The sequence below is a fragment of the Salvelinus sp. IW2-2015 genome, linkage group LG11, assembly GCF_002910315.2.
Source record: "Salvelinus sp. IW2-2015 linkage group LG11, ASM291031v2, whole genome shotgun sequence".
NCBI lineage: Eukaryota > Metazoa > Chordata > Actinopteri > Salmoniformes > Salmonidae > Salvelinus > Salvelinus sp. IW2-2015.
In genome coordinates this window covers 4,019,394-4,034,813 of record NC_036851.1, presented here as the reverse complement: position 1 = coordinate 4,034,813, position 15,420 = coordinate 4,019,394, and the positions used below count along the sequence as shown (strand labels likewise).

Here is a 15,420-nt window from a genome sequence, read left to right as displayed (position 1 = left end):
AACTATAGCCTGGTTGCCTAGCCTACCGTCAACATTCTCCTCCCTCTCTCCCCCTCCAGCCATCACTCCTCCCTTTCTCCCTCTCTCAGCCTGCCTCCAGCCCTGTTGATAGACCCTAGTCACACCTGCAGACACCTGTGCCTTTGTCCTGTGTTTAAWACCCCCGGCCCTCTTACACCCAGGGGCTGGGGAGGCTTGGGGAAGCTCTGCTCCACAAGTTCCCATCAGCTTTGTCTGTAAACMCCATTGTTTCAGCAGCTATTCAGCCATGCTAAGATAAAGGCAGGAAAGACTGTGTCATTAACATACGCTGAGACATTCTAACAATCTATATGTCTTTTTAAAAGGAAAACATTGCCACAGGGACAAATCTGAGTGGTGATGATGGTTCATAAAGCTTGGTGAGGTTATTGAACTGTATCTCAGTCCATGTTATTCTTCCATGTTCTATCTTCTTAACTCCTCAACTAAACATGGTTTGATTGAATGTTTGKAATGAGGCCACGCAATGAGTTGGGTGGGGGAATAGACAGTGTTGATGGTTTMAACAGGTTGGTTAGGCGTCATTTGGATATTTTGGACACCCTGTATCCTAGTTGAATCAAGAAATAGAGAATTCATGTTATACGGTTGTGAGTCTGGGGTAGGGGGTAGTAGGAGAGAGAGACATATGGTACAATTTGACCAGATTGTCAGTTTTTCACTTGCTATATATTTATCTTTTTTATGACCGTATTTTAAGCTTCCTAAAAATAAAGTTAAGGTTACCAGCTACCACCACTGCTGCTGTGCTAACCGGCTGGGGTAGCTATATTAAACAGGGAGAAAAATACCAGTTGTACAAGACTACTTAAAAGCCACTGACCCTCCTCTACRCCCTGTCTCCACTCTGCCTTGCCTGACACACCCTACCCTCCCTACCCATTCCCCCACTACAGGCCTTTTATATGTTGTGGACTGGACAGCATAGAGCAGTGCAGCAGGAGCAGTGCACCCACTTCAGACCACTATAAACATGTCACTCCCTGATGACAGACTGGGCCTGGGGATGTTTTATAGAAATGGACCTCAACTACAGCTCATTAGAAGAYTTAAATTGGAACCATGAGGCATGGGAAGGGAAGTGTAAATGGAAGAGCAGGACAGGGGGATCTGTATGGGGGTTGGGAGTTGGGGGTGGGGGTWAGGACAGCTTTGAAGTGCTTGAGGAAAGCTGTCCTTTAATGTGACATGTTCTGAAATGTAATGTTGAAATTGTGTCACTGTGTAACACACTGTGCAAACACATATTTTCCTCACTAATATAATGTGAATTGAATCTCAAATATATCATTCTAAATGATAAGAAAAATTGTTTGGACTCAAATAAGCAATTTTTGTAATCCCATAAACTGCGTTGTGCTGCCTTCCATCCACCAACCACATTACCCTTCCCTTCCTTTCAAAAGAAAATGTATTTAGTACCTTGTCATTGACAACACWAATGTCCATGTTCCTCAGTCTTCTCCCTCAACACCTGTTGTACATAAACTTTAGTGACAATCACTTAATTTTAACTTAACCTCAGTAATCCATACCTTCAGGTAGGTCCTCTCCTATGCAGAAACTATTCCCTCCAGTCCACATCCTCATGTTTTTCGTCCTTTATCTCTCTCGAACTTTAATTTTAGCCTTTTGTTTAGACACCTCCCTCCATAAACCGTGCAATTACTTTCCTCCTCCGCCTCCCTTCTTCCTCCCATTCCCTCCCTCCTTCCCTCACTTAACTGGACCGTTGCTAGGTCTAATTGYCTCTGTGAGGCTGAAGAGAGACCTGATTGTCTCCGTGGTAACTATAGTGGTGCAACTACAGTGGCGCTGTCAAAGGGGTTATTGTGTCGACCAGAGAGTAAATCTCAGTCGACCGCTTTGTTTGTGGCGCCTGCAAGAAGATAATGAAGGTATTTTGGTTAAGAGGTGGAGGCAAGGAGATCAAGGTGGAGGGGAATACATGCAGTAAGATTATGGCAATAGAAAGAGGGATTTAGAGGTCAGAGGGATGGAAAGATGAAGGAATGGACAGGAGAGTTTAACGTGTGATTTCTATGCAGCATTTGACCTTAAGACTTTTATTGATACTTGATACCGCTGCAATATAAACCGTCATGGAACTAAGCGTTGAGAGGAGACTTAGGGGGTTGGAAACATGTAAATAACACCAATGGAAGTAAATTGAATCGTTTTTTACTAAAGAACCTTTCCATGTCATGKCTTCCAAACCATGACACTCATACATACTCCTCTACCAAGATCATGCTGAATTATTATGTACGTAATATAATTATTTAGCTCATGTCACATTCTGCAAACGTTCAAACTGCTAAAGTCTTCTTGACGTTCATGCACAAAATATCCATAGTTGAATATACAAAATATCCATCATGCATTAGTGTGATAAATGTAGGATATGAATATATACCATCTGATCACTATCTAACTTAAGTGTTTTAATATTGTTGTTGCAAGTGTCATTTTCATTACAGTTAGTTGTAGAGGCTTATCAACAAAACAGAAAAGGGTAGAAAAATAACACTGCTCTAGAATCAGCCGAGCACAATACACTAAAGGCTTTCATCAACTATCAACGTGGCAGGTGTGCAGACTTCACAATAGAAAGGTCATGTAGAAATAGTCGTTTTCAGAAACAACTAAACCTTCAAACACTACAGCACCAACAACAGCATCTTAGTTATAAATCAATAAATAAAAGAAACAACAAAAATCTTAATTACTAAATCATCATCAATGGCCAGCTTTAACTTGCCATTTATTAGGCAATAATACGCTGTCTGCACAATGCAAGATCATCTTTAATTCTTAMAATATAAGACATAAATTAGATTATTTGTGTAAATAGAAAATTAAATAATACAGAGGAAGCATACATACACACATTTACAAACCCAAAAACAAAATGTATGCAGCATCAGATTAAACCACTATTTGTCTGTTTCTTACTGAAGTAATAAAGTACAAAATGAAACGTTATGGAGTAAGCAGTACCCCATAAACTCCCTCATACTATCTACACTTATTTTCTTCTTTGGCTTCCTCGTAATTTTACCTCTGCTCTTGCAGAAAATGAAGAAATGTTGTGTATGGTGGCTGTGTSTACATGTGTGTGTGTGTGTGGTCCACAGAATGTGTATTTTCAACCTGCCTGCCCGGTTATCTTGATCTATGTCAAATGCATCCTTTGACAAACAATGTCAGAGTGTGGGAAGCATGTACTAATACAAAAGAATGATGTTTGTTTTTAGCTACATAGTTAACTTTGCAGCACAACAACGGTGCCACAACTAACTCTACAAGACAACACATATAATGAAGTTAGATCTCCAGCAGTCCACTGCTTGTTTCCACCCCATTGCCTGAACCAGTTTTCTCTCCTTTGTTAGTAGGGTCACTAGGGACTCCTCCATTATTCTGCACGGCCGTGTTGGGTTTATTGGGGTCTGCCATCTCCTCATTCCTGGGGTCCTGGGCCTCTCCCTCCCCGGTCTTTCCCGGCTGCAGGGCAGACTCTGCGTGCGTCTTCTGGTGCTTGCTGAGGTGGTCACTGCGGGTGAATCTCTTGTTACACAGCAGGCAGGTGAACTTCTTCTCCCGCGTATGTGTACGGACGTGCCTCTCCAGTTCGTCGGAGCGTGTGAAGCGCTTCCCACAGAACAGCCAGTTGCAGACGAAGGGTCTCTCCCCAGTGTGCCAGCGGAGGTGGGCCTTGAGATGCGAGGCCTTCCCATAGACTTTCCCACAACCTGGGATGTGGCAGCTATGGACAGGCTTCTTCCTCAGGGATGCAGCTGAGGCCCCCATCCGCTCCAACTCCTGGCAGTTGGGACAGTCACAGGAGGACCTGCCAGTGGTGGTTCCTCCATACCCTCGTGATCCAGCTGCAGGCTTCAGGCCCATTTGACTCTCCATCAGCCCCCCGCCGGACACGTGCTTGGGCTTGTACATGTCCTGAGGCAGCATGTGCTGGGAGGACTGGAGGAGGTGTGATGAGGAGCCCAGGCTCACTGAGGGGTACTGAGCTGCGTTGATGGAGGTGAAGTCAGAGGCGTAGCTGGGCAGCTGGGGGCTGAGGGAGGCTTGGGGAGGGATGGGCTGGAGGGTGCCCTGGAGGCTGTCGGTCTGGGGCTGGGCAGCACTTAACCAGTTGGTGTTGGGGTGGACTTCCCACCAGGAGGATGTGGCATTGGAGGGGGCGGCGGTGATGCCGGGGTGGATGCCAGCCTTGTACCAGGAGCCGTAGGGGTGGGTCATGTCCAGGGAGGTGTAGACGCTGGTCAGACAGTCGGCTGTGCCGTGGGCCTTGGACACCAGCAAGGACTGCTCCTGGGACATGGAGGTCTGGAGGGAGTGGGAGAAGGGGTTGTACTCAGATGTGTACCCCCCAGAAGACGGTGGTGGACTCTCGGTGGGCGTGAGTAGCCCCCCTCCGGAGCTGAACAACCCAGTGTAGGAGTTCTCAATGCTCTCCCCTCCTCTGCCGTTCTTCTGGAGGTCTAAGGTCATGCTGTACTGCTTCTTGCCTGGAGCGGTGCTGCCGGGGCCGGCCTTTCCAGGTGTGGCTGAGTCCCTCACAGGGCTTCCAAACTTGTTGCAGGTGGCGGTTAGCATAGCAAAAGAACTGGAGCCATAACGAGCTTCCTCCTAGAGAGATGAGGAGACAGGAGGAATTAGACACAGGAAATGGCTGCTACTACTTCTGCTTCTGTCAGTGTCAACACTAATCAAAACAGTATGGCAGGCTGTTTTTTCTGCTTTCCCCTCTCATTCGTTTTTCAGCTGAATTGAAATGAAATGACTGTCTTGATATAGGCTGCTTGTTTTGGCAAAGTGACTGAAGAATGAAAGAAAGTGGAAAATAGGAATTAAATGCGATAAGAATGTGAATTTAAATAGATTTTTTTGCTACTTTGCAACAACTTAGCATGCTAGCTAACCCAAGGTTTCCCAAACTCGGTCCTCGGAACCCCAAGGGGTGCACGTTTTGGTTTTTGCCCTAGAACTACACAGCTGATTCAAATAATCAACTAATCATCAAGCTTTGATAATTTGAATCAGCTGTGTAGTGTTAGGACAAAAAATCTAAATGTGCAACTCTTGGGGTCCAGAGGGCCGAGTTTGGGAAACTCTGCTCTAACCTAACGTAGCATATCATACTAAAGCGGTCGAACGTAGAATATCACACTAAAGCAGTCGAGCGGTCAAGATGTAGGATACTATACGTCCTACAATTCGTATTTTATGATACGACCTCTATTACATTGGTAGTAGGCCAATGTAATGTAATCTAACGTATAGTGACATATCATACTAAATGGAGTGGCACACATTTTAGTAAAATATAATATGTTTTGATCTGAGACCAGGTTGCTCAAGAAACCTCTAGCATGTATAGTGTACATCAAGTCTTAGGACTTTTAGGCTGATGCAGTGCCTTCACAAAGTATTCATACACCTTGATTTATTCCACATTTTGTTGGAATAAATAAAGCCTGAATCCAAATGGATTACATGTATTTTTTCTCACCCATCGACACACAATACCCCATAATGACAAAGTGAAAACATATTTTTAGAAATGTTTGCAAATTTATTGAAAATGAAATACAGAAATATCTAATTAACATATGTATTCACACTCCTGAGGAAATACTTTGTAGAAGCACCTTTGGCGGGAATTATGGCTGTGAGATCAAAGAGCTTTCCACATCATCGATTGTGTAACATTTTCCCGTCATTCTTTTCAAAAATCTTCAAGCTCTGTCAAATTGGTTGTTTGTAATTGCATTTTCAAGTCTTGCATTAAATGTTCAATTTGCCAGTAGATTGTCAACTTGATTCATGATGATGACTGCTAGCTTGCTAGCTAAGATGTTGAAAGTATGATGTTGACATGATCAGTTCTCATCAAAGCTACTTTAGATATAATGTGATTTGATGTAATTTTATCTGTGGCCAATGACCTTAAGCCTTCCTGGATGGGCACTTCTAATGTAACTCTATGGCAGCACCCAAGGGGCTTGAATTTTRGCGCTGCACCCTTCGATTTTGCAGTGATGTAGTGTCGACATGAGTGGCAGAACACTGAGCCAATCACGGCGCTAGACTAATGTTCTCTAATAACTAGAGAACGTTACCAACCCCTACAGTCWGTATTTTTRCGCTGGCTACCCCAKCACCACAGAAAGCACTGAGCTAGGCTGAAATTTGGAGTTGCCTTACTCAAGAAAGCAAAAAAGAGACTAAGTTTGTATGAGGCTTTATTAACTCAATGATGATGATGATTGTATTTACATTGTTTTTTGCAAACTGATATGTGACACGTATTAATGCCCGCCAAAAATGGGGTGGGGCCTGTTTTGCATGTTATTTTGGCATTAATATGTTTCACACATCAGTTTGCAAACAATTTACTATATATATATATATATATATATTGCTAAACAGGTGGGGCTCAAAACAGGTGGGGCAGCCTGAATGACGGGTCGCACTGTCCACAAAACTAACCTAATTTACAGTAAAAAGAAGGATGCCTGTACAGAATAAAACATATTCTAAAATGTTAATCCCGTTTACAACAAAACAGTAAAGTAGTAATGCAGAACATTAACTTTTTGTCCTAAATACAAAGTGTTATGTCTAGGGCAAATCCAATACAACCCATTACTGAATACCACTCTCCTTATTTTCAAGCATAGTGGTGGCTGCATCATGTTATAGGTATGCTTGTAATCGTTTAAGGACTGCAGAGTTTTTAAGGATACAACATTTATGGAATAGAGTTAAGCACAGACAAAATCCTAGAGGAAAACCTGGTTTAGTCTGCTTTCCACCAGGCACTGGGAGAGGAATTCACCTTTCAGCAGGACAATAACCTAATGCACAAGGGCACATCTACACTGGAGTTGCTTACCAAGAAGACAGTGAATGGTCCTGAGGACTGAGTTACATTTTTTACATTTCAGATAAAGAATGAAGAGAAGTTATAGATAAAATATATCGGTGCTCATTGGCCATTGGACATAAACATTACACAACAAGTTGGAAATCACAAATTCAACAATGAGTGGTTTGAAAGGAATCAGTGGCTAACTGCAAGCACTGCAAAGCAATCAATAGCCTGCTATTCGGMGGAGTGGGTATGTGGTCCCAACTCTGGGTTTAAGAGTCTCTTAAATGGCTAAACATTCAACATTGGCCATGCTGTCAATCCAGCATTACCTCTTCCGCGCTCAAAACAACTGGAAACTTAGAACTGGGAAATCTGACTATAGTGCGTTCAAGACAACTGGGAACTCAGAAAAAAACTAGCTCCGACTAGGAAAATACGTTTTGAACGGTCATCCAACAATGGGAATTGCAAGTCAGGAACTCTGGCCTCTTTCTAGAGCTCCGACCTGAAGATCACTACTGACGTCATCATGATTCAACCTTGTTCTTTTCCGAGTTCCCAGGTGTCTTGAAAGCACCATAAATCCAGAGAATGCCAGACTTTGATGACAAAGTTCGATGACAAAATTTGCCCACGTAGTAAGCTGTTAGCTGTTGGTGGTGCACATGTAGCCTATAGCCTGTTTTAGAGAAATGTCATCTTCGAAAATTGTAAGAGCTTTCATTGTCTGCTTCTATGCACCCTTTATTTATCCTACGGTTCTGACTGTAAGAACGGCCCATGTTCTGAATTCTGCCTCTGTAAATTTTAAAAGTACTGAAAAAATTGTTATATTGACTATGTCCGTCCTAGCTCGCTCGTTAATGTCTTAATCGAAAATACGGACTGCCTCTCATCCGCTCGTCATCCCCTTATGCCATAGTTTGTACGTGTCAATTGTCAGTAGAAACCACATCTGTTGAAGCAAGTTAGCCATATCATATATWTWTTTTTTTAAAGGCAGTAAATGAGGCTGAATTAATTGTTTCGCTGCCAGACAAGACTCCGCTGATAGCCAGGTGTAGCAGTGGTAAGGTGTTGGGACAGCTTTATGTAGGCCCTAACAGTTTGTGGGCACCGTTTGTCACTGTTATAGTGCAATTAATGTATTGTTTAGTGTTGTGTTGTGGCTTTGCTGGCATGCATAATTATTACTTTTTGTTTGCCCAACCAAAATATACAGTTGAAGTCTGAAGTTTATATACACCTTAACCAAATACATTTAAACTCAGTTTTTCCACAATTCCTGACATTTAATCTGAGTACAAATGCCCTGTCTTAGGTCAGTTAGGATCAACAAAACATTTTAAGAATGGGAAATGTCAGAATAATAGTAGAGAGAATGATTTATTCCAGCTTTTATTTCTTTCATCACATTCCCAGTGGGTCAGAAGTTTACATACACTCAATTAGTATTTGGTACCGTTGCCCTTAAATTGTTTAACTTGGTTCAAACATTTCGGGTAGCCTTCCACAAGCTTCCCACAATAAGTTGGGCGAATTGTGGCCCATTCCTCCTGACAGAGCTGTTGTAACTGAGTCAGGTTTTATAGGCCTCCTTGCTCGCACACGCTTTTTCAGTTCTGCCTACAAATTTTATTTAGGAATTAGTTCAGGGCTAAGTGATGGCCTCTTCAATACCTTGACTTTGTTGTCCTTATTAAGCCATTTTGCCACAACTTTGGAAGTATGTTTGGGGTCATTGTCCATTTGGAAGACCCATTTGCCACCAAGCTTTAACTTCCTGACTGATGTCTTGAGATGTTGCTTCAATATATCCACATAATTTTCCTCCCTCATGATGCCATCTATTTTGTGAAGTGCACCAGTCCCTCCTGCAGCAAAGCAACCCCACAACATGATGCTGCCACCAACGTTCTTCACGGTTGGGATGGTGTTCTTCGGCTTGCAAGCCTCCCCCTTTTTCCTCCAAACATAACGATGGTCATTATGGCCAAACAGTTATATTTTTGTTTCATCAGACCAGAGGACATTTCTCCAAAAAGTATGATCTTCGTKCCCATGTGCAGTTGCAAACCATAGTCTGGCTTTTTTATGGTGGTTTTGGAGCAGTGGCTTCTTCCTTGCTGAGCGGCCTTTCAGGTTATGTCAATATAGGACGTTTTTTACTGTGGATATAGATACTTTTGTACCTGTTTCCTTCAGCATCTTCACAAGGTCCTTTGCTGTTGTTCTGGTATTGATTTGCACTTTTCGCACCAAAGMACATTCATCTCTACGAGACAYAACGCGTCTCCTTCCTGAGAGGTATGGTGGCTGCATGGTGTATGCACTATACTTGCATACTATTGTTTGTACAGATGAACGTGGTACCTTCAGGCATTTGGAATTTGCTCCCAAGGATGAACCAGACTTGTGGAGGTCTACAATCTTTTTTTCTGAGGTCTTGGCTGATTTCTTTTGACTTTCCCATGATGTCAAGCAATGAGGCTGAGTTTGAAGCTAGGCATTGAAATACATCCACAGGTACACCTCCACGTGACTCAAATTATGTCAATTAGCCTATCAGAAGCTTCTAAAGCCATGACATCATTTTCTGGAATTTTCCAAGCTGTTTAAAGGCACAGTCAGTGCCTTAGTATATGTAAACTTCTGACCCACTGGAATTGTGATACAGTGAATTATAAGTGAAATAATCTATCTGTAAACAATTGTTGGAAAAATTACATGTGTCATGCACAAAGTCGATGTCCTAACCGACTTGCCAAAACTATAGTATGTTAACAAGAAATTTGTGGAGTGGCTGAAAAACGAGTTTTAATGACTCCAACCTAAGTGTATGTAAACTTCCAACTTCAACTGTACATGCTAAAATCGTCACTGATTGTGGAGTAACAACAATGTTGTTGATRCATCCTCAGTTTTCTCCTATAACAGCCATTAAACTCTGTAACTTTTTTAAAGTCAACATTGGCCTCATGGTGAAATCCCTGAGCGGTTTCCTTCCTCTCCGGCAACTGAGTTAGGAAGGACGTCTGTATGATTGTAGTGACTGAGTGTATTGATACAGCATCCAAAGTGTAATTCATAATTTCACCATGCTCAAAGGGATAATCAATGTCTGCTCTTTTTTATCCACCTATCAATAGGTGCCCTTTGCGAAACATTGGTCTTTGTGGTTGAATCTGTGTTTGAAATCCACTGTTTGACTGAGGGACCTTACAGATGATTGTATGTGTGGGCTACAGAGATGAGGTAGTAATTKAAAAATCATATTAAAATCACTATTATTGCACAGAATCACTGCAACTTATTATGTGACTTGTTAGCACAMTTTTACTCCTGAACTTATGAAGGATTGGCYTAACAAAGGTGTTGAATACTTATTGACTTCAGACATTTCAGCTMTCATGTTTAATTACTTTGACATTATGGGGTACTATGTGTAGGCCAGTGACCAAAAYCATCTCAGTTGAATCAATTTTAAATTCAGGCTGTAACACAACAAAATGTTGAAAACGTCAAGGGGTGTGAATACTTTAAGCAACCAGTCTTGCGAGGGCCGTGGGCTTAAATAAACATAAGGTTGACCAGTTTTTTATGGCCTACAGGGAGGTTTTAAACAGCATCAGGGACATCAGGCCAAAAAAGATTTGGACAATAGATGAGACTGGAATACAAAATGTCCAGAAACCATTGCCTGTGGTGGCAACAAGGGAGCAAAATAGGTTGCACGGATGACCAGCACAGAGAGGGGCTTCACAGTAATTTGTGCTATCAGTGTAGCGGAGCAGTACGTACCGCCCCTCTTCCACCGGAAGAAGATGAATGAACAGCTGCTGGTTAGAGCACCTCCAGGGTCCYTTGGAAGGGTAAGTGACTCAGGCTGTGTCGACAGTACCATCTTTGACGACTTTGCCCACAGTGTTGGTCGCACCCTTGAGGAACCCCACATCCTTATCATCGATGGGCACCACTCCCATAAGACCCTGGAGGCTTTCTTGACAGCAAGAGGCCAGGGAGTTATTCTCATCARTCTGCCACCCCACTGCAGCCAGAAGATGACCGTACCGTCTTCAAGGGTCTGAAGGCCTTTTACAACAGGGCAGGAGATCAGTGGATGATGACGCTTCCTGGGAAAAAGATAGGTATAAACCAAATGGCTGGCCTCTTCGCAAAGGCCTATACCAAGGTGGCCAGTGTGGAGAGAGGAGTAGAGGCTTCCGGGCCAGTGGGCTGTGGCCTTTGAAAAGGACATCTTCACAGAGGCGGACTTCTTGGCCACTGAGGTTATAGAGCAGCCTGAGCCCATTGCCGGTAAGAAAAGTAATCTAAATGAATGAAGAATAGCAGAAGCAGCATGTACGTGGTAGAACGTGTTTWTTGTACTAACACCGATGTATTGTTTTTGTTGTTTATTTTCAATGCATAGTCTCCATTCAACCACAGTGCTCTACCGCCACCGCTGCCACCTCTACCGCCGCCATCACTAGCTCTACAGTYCCTCCACCAGCTCTAACACCAAAATCTCTACCTCCACCACATCTACCTCTGCCACAACCTCCACCCTGCAGCCTACCCTTGTTCCAAATGTTGTTAACAAAAAATAAAGTCAGCACTCATTCTAGGGAATATATATATTTCTATATAGTGATTAGAAGTGTTTAATGTACCAATCCTCATGTGTTCTTGTTTGTTTTTTGTTTTTTTGCTTAAACCAACAGCTGCAGCAGTTCTATTGTTACTATTGTTATTATTACAATTCTATTGTTATTCTATTATATAGTTGTCCCTGAGGCCGAAGCTCCAGGAGGAGAAGCCGAAGAAGAGGAAGGCAGAGTCTGTGGCTGTGCTGACAGCCTCGCCTTACAAAAGGTTGATGGAGGAAAACGCTCGACAGAAACATCAACAAGAAGAAAAGAGAGAGAGTCAGAAAACGGATCAGGTTCTTTAAAAAAGGGTTGTCTCAAAGAAGATTGTTGCAACACAACAAGCCACATCAGCCACCAAAGAAGGGGATGCAGAGTGTATTTTCTGTGAGGAGCTGTTTTCAGTCACAGGTCGGGACTGGATTAGGTGTGAGCAGTGCAGGAGATGGTTTCATGAGTAGTGCTCCAATTTTACTGGGCATAGCTTAATTTGTGACCTACGTACAAATTAGCATTGTGCAATAGCAGAGCATGAGAGATGCGACATCAATGTTACACTGAATTAGTTGAGATATGATTTATTGTTATTAAATGTTATATTCCAATGTTATTAGTTATATTCTATTCTAATATTATATATATATTTTTTTTAGGAATTCAAAACAAGTATTGAAAACCTTTTGCTCCTGAATGTCATTTTAAAGACTGCTAGGATTTAAAATCTTGCATTATTTCAATAATATTTAGTGGATTACATGGGAAAAGAACAACAAAGAAAAAACAAAGAAAATGAATGTGCAGGTGAGTTAAAACCTCTTAAGGATCTACCACTTTTTTTCATTTTTCGCCTGAAATGACATACCCAAATTGAACTGCCTGTAGCTCAGGCATTGAAGCAAGGATATGCATATTCTTGATACCATTTGAAAGGGAACACGTTGAAGTTTGTGGAAATTTGAATGTAGGAGAATATAACACAATAGATCTGGTGAAAAGAAAATACAAAGAAAAAACAACTGTTTTTTGTACCATCATCTTTGAAATGCAAGAGAAAGGCCATAATGTATTATTCCAGCCATGGCACAATTTTGATTTTGGCCACTAGATGGCAGCAGTGTATGTGCAACGTTTTAGACTGATCCAATGAACCGTTGCATTTCTGTTCAACATTTTGTATCAAGACTGCCCAGATGTGCCTAATTGGTTAATTAATAACTTTTCATGTTTATAACTGTGCACTCTCCTCAAACAATAGTATGGTATTATTTCACTGTAATAGCTACTGTAAATTGGACAGTGCAGTTAGATTAACAAGAATGTATTATTTCTGCCAATATCAGATATGTCTATGTCCTGGGAAATGTTCTTGTTACTTACAACCGCATGCTAATCGCATTAGCCTACGTTAGCCCAACCGTCCCGTGGGGGACCCACTGATCCTGAAGAAGAATTTCTAAATAAAATGTATTAAATGGATTAACCCTATGCCATAATCTTCTGCAATAACCACCATACTTTAAAAACGCCCCTTTTCAAAAACAACAATTAATGACATTCTTCTTAGTGGAGGCTAGTTACCCCCTAGTACCCTATAGCCTACTCGATTATTGGGCAGATTCAAGTTATTACACTTAAGACCATTTAGGTCTCTAGTCTCCTCCTTACAGAAGCAACAAAGTCCCCAGGGCTGGTGAGGGTGGATTTACCCGTCTCCCTAATAAGCGCCTACTGTCGACTTGGCGTATCCTGTTGCCTTAGCRCCCGTTTCCAGGTTAATTGCTGTCAATCTATTTTCAATCCCCTCCCCGTTGAGTCTTAACTTTTTATGTCKCCTGCTTTAGTTTTGATGACCGGCAGAGATGTAGGCTAATACTTTAATTGCAGCGGAATCTTTTTGGAAGGGTTGGAGAGAGATTACGTAGCGTGTAACTGAATGTAGCGTTTCTTGTTGATTTTGTTGTTGACTGATTTGCCAAGCATGTGGGCTCCAAGCTGTCGTCCAAGCAGTAGGCCTAACCAAACTTTTCAGTAAGAATCTTCGGTCATATAGAGCTTTATGTTGGCCGTGTTTTCCTATGTCTGCGATATCATCCAACGTGCCTAACYGTAACATTATCAGTTTGGATAGGCTAAACCTAAATATTACAGCATTGGCCTATGACTGACATTTATAACACGCATTCCAAATGGTAATTATACTACCTACACTTTAATGCTGTTGTGGACCATCAAAAGAAAGTCCCTTCAAAAAAAAGTCCCTGCTTTTGACAGAATTTTAGTCAGAGAATGCAGTTACGCACACCAATTCTGACAGATGGAGAGCCAACCGTTATATTTAGGCCATTGCCTATAMGTTTCACAATCTAATATTGTCTTATAAAAGCCTATTTGTCGAATGTCAACAGTGCAAAGTTCTTTCTCATTTTCTCCATTACCTCAAGAACATACGCTAACGACATGACTGATCGTTCAAGGAGCGCACCGAACAGACAGATATAGTAGCCTACCAGTGCGCATTAAGTTGACCTCGACACTCAGTTCATGAAAAATACAGCAGCAATTGGCGCCTAACTGTAAAACAACTTAAAAGTTCATTCAAAAACACATTCAAGTATATTCCATACCTCCAGGATAGATGCAGCCATCCCTGAGAAACAAAGTCCAAAGAGTCGAGAGGGAAGTTGGATAGACTGTTCTCTTCTCTGCTCGTGGTCCCAGGACAGTTTGGGAGAACTCCGGCACGAGCGCACAGACCTCTTTGGAAAGAGAGAGCCCGCCCCTTAATTATAGGGTCCGCGCGCTTTGAAGATTCGCTGAGAGGCAATAAAGGAGAGAGGGAAGGAAAAAGGACGGAGGGCATTGGAGGAGAAGAGAAGACATCCCACCAGGGGCGAAAATCTGATATCAACCTTGGAGGGGACAATTACATTACATTTTCTCAAGAGCAATTCCTGAGGGGGACACCAAAAGTAGTGCTGTAACACATAGCCTACYTTGTAATATGTTAAATGTATATTGAGGAACCATAATTCCTACAACTGAATAATTGATAGGTACAGTAGTTAACTGAAGGGTTTAACCAACTTGTTCAAATGTTTAAATCATTATAATACTACTATTAATAATAGTTATAGCATTGCTCCTTACCAGTCCAGTATGTATGCAGGTATTCGTACTTACAACTAGCAATATCAAGAAAGGCCAGTAGGTAGCAATGGTACTGTACACTGTATGGGTGTAGTTTTCATAAATACAATGAACATGGTGTGATCTCATCTAAAATAATCTCCATTGAGAACCATCACAAAGTTAGTCTCCGTATTGAATTGACCTTTTAATTTGACTTTTTCTGATACATTTATATAGTCATTAAATGTGCCACTGGCCTGAGTCTACTACAATATCTTTACAAGAACAAAAAGCTTAAAATAAGTACAGTTCTAAAAGCAAAATAACTACTTCAATGAAAAACCCAAATAAATCAAACAAAATAACCTTCAGTCAGTGTCTCAACTCTTCAAACAGCAGCTATGGACAAGTATGTCGCACAAAGTATGCAATTTTAAATAAAATAACATGAAATAAATAATTTGTAAGTGTACTGTCGTGTACTGTCATGTACTAAAAACTACTCTCCTCTAGGCTGCTTAGTACCCGCTCATACTGCCCTAGCACAGCTCTAATAGCAGTATTCCGCACAGTCCACCTTGTTGGACATAGGGGTTTCCGGGTGGGCAGATGTGTTTCTTTGGACGTGGCAATTGATTCAAACATGCTCTTAAACTTTCCTGACTGGCCATAGAGGACACCTAACTGATGGACCCAAGA

The 15,420-nt window shown here is 41.9% G+C and overlaps 1 protein-coding gene across 1 annotated transcript; it reads right to left on the bottom strand.

The window, feature by feature from the left end:
- Positions 1-2,074: 2,074 nt before the first annotated feature.
- Positions 2,075-14,302, bottom strand: LOC111969674 (transcription factor Sp7). Its single transcript, XM_023995838.2, has 2 exons — positions 14,217-14,302; positions 2,075-4,695 (listed from the first exon to the last, which is right to left on the bottom strand). Exons 1-2 carry the CDS (start codon positions 14,235-14,237, stop codon positions 3,370-3,372), a joined length of 1,347 nt encoding a protein of 448 aa, XP_023851606.1. The 5' UTR covers positions 14,238-14,302; the 3' UTR covers positions 2,075-3,369.
- Between the last annotated feature and the right edge of the window lie 1,118 nt (positions 14,303-15,420).

What these genes read in the sequence shown, in the direction of transcription:
- LOC111969674 (XM_023995838.2), bottom strand. Translation starts at nt 14,237, where the DNA reads ATGGCTGCATCTATCCTGGAG. An exon ending in TGGCTGCATCTATCCTGGAG is followed by an intron (nt 4,696 to 14,216) that starts GTATGGAATATA and finishes TCATCTCTCTAG; the next exon opens with GAGGAAGCTCGTTATGGCTC.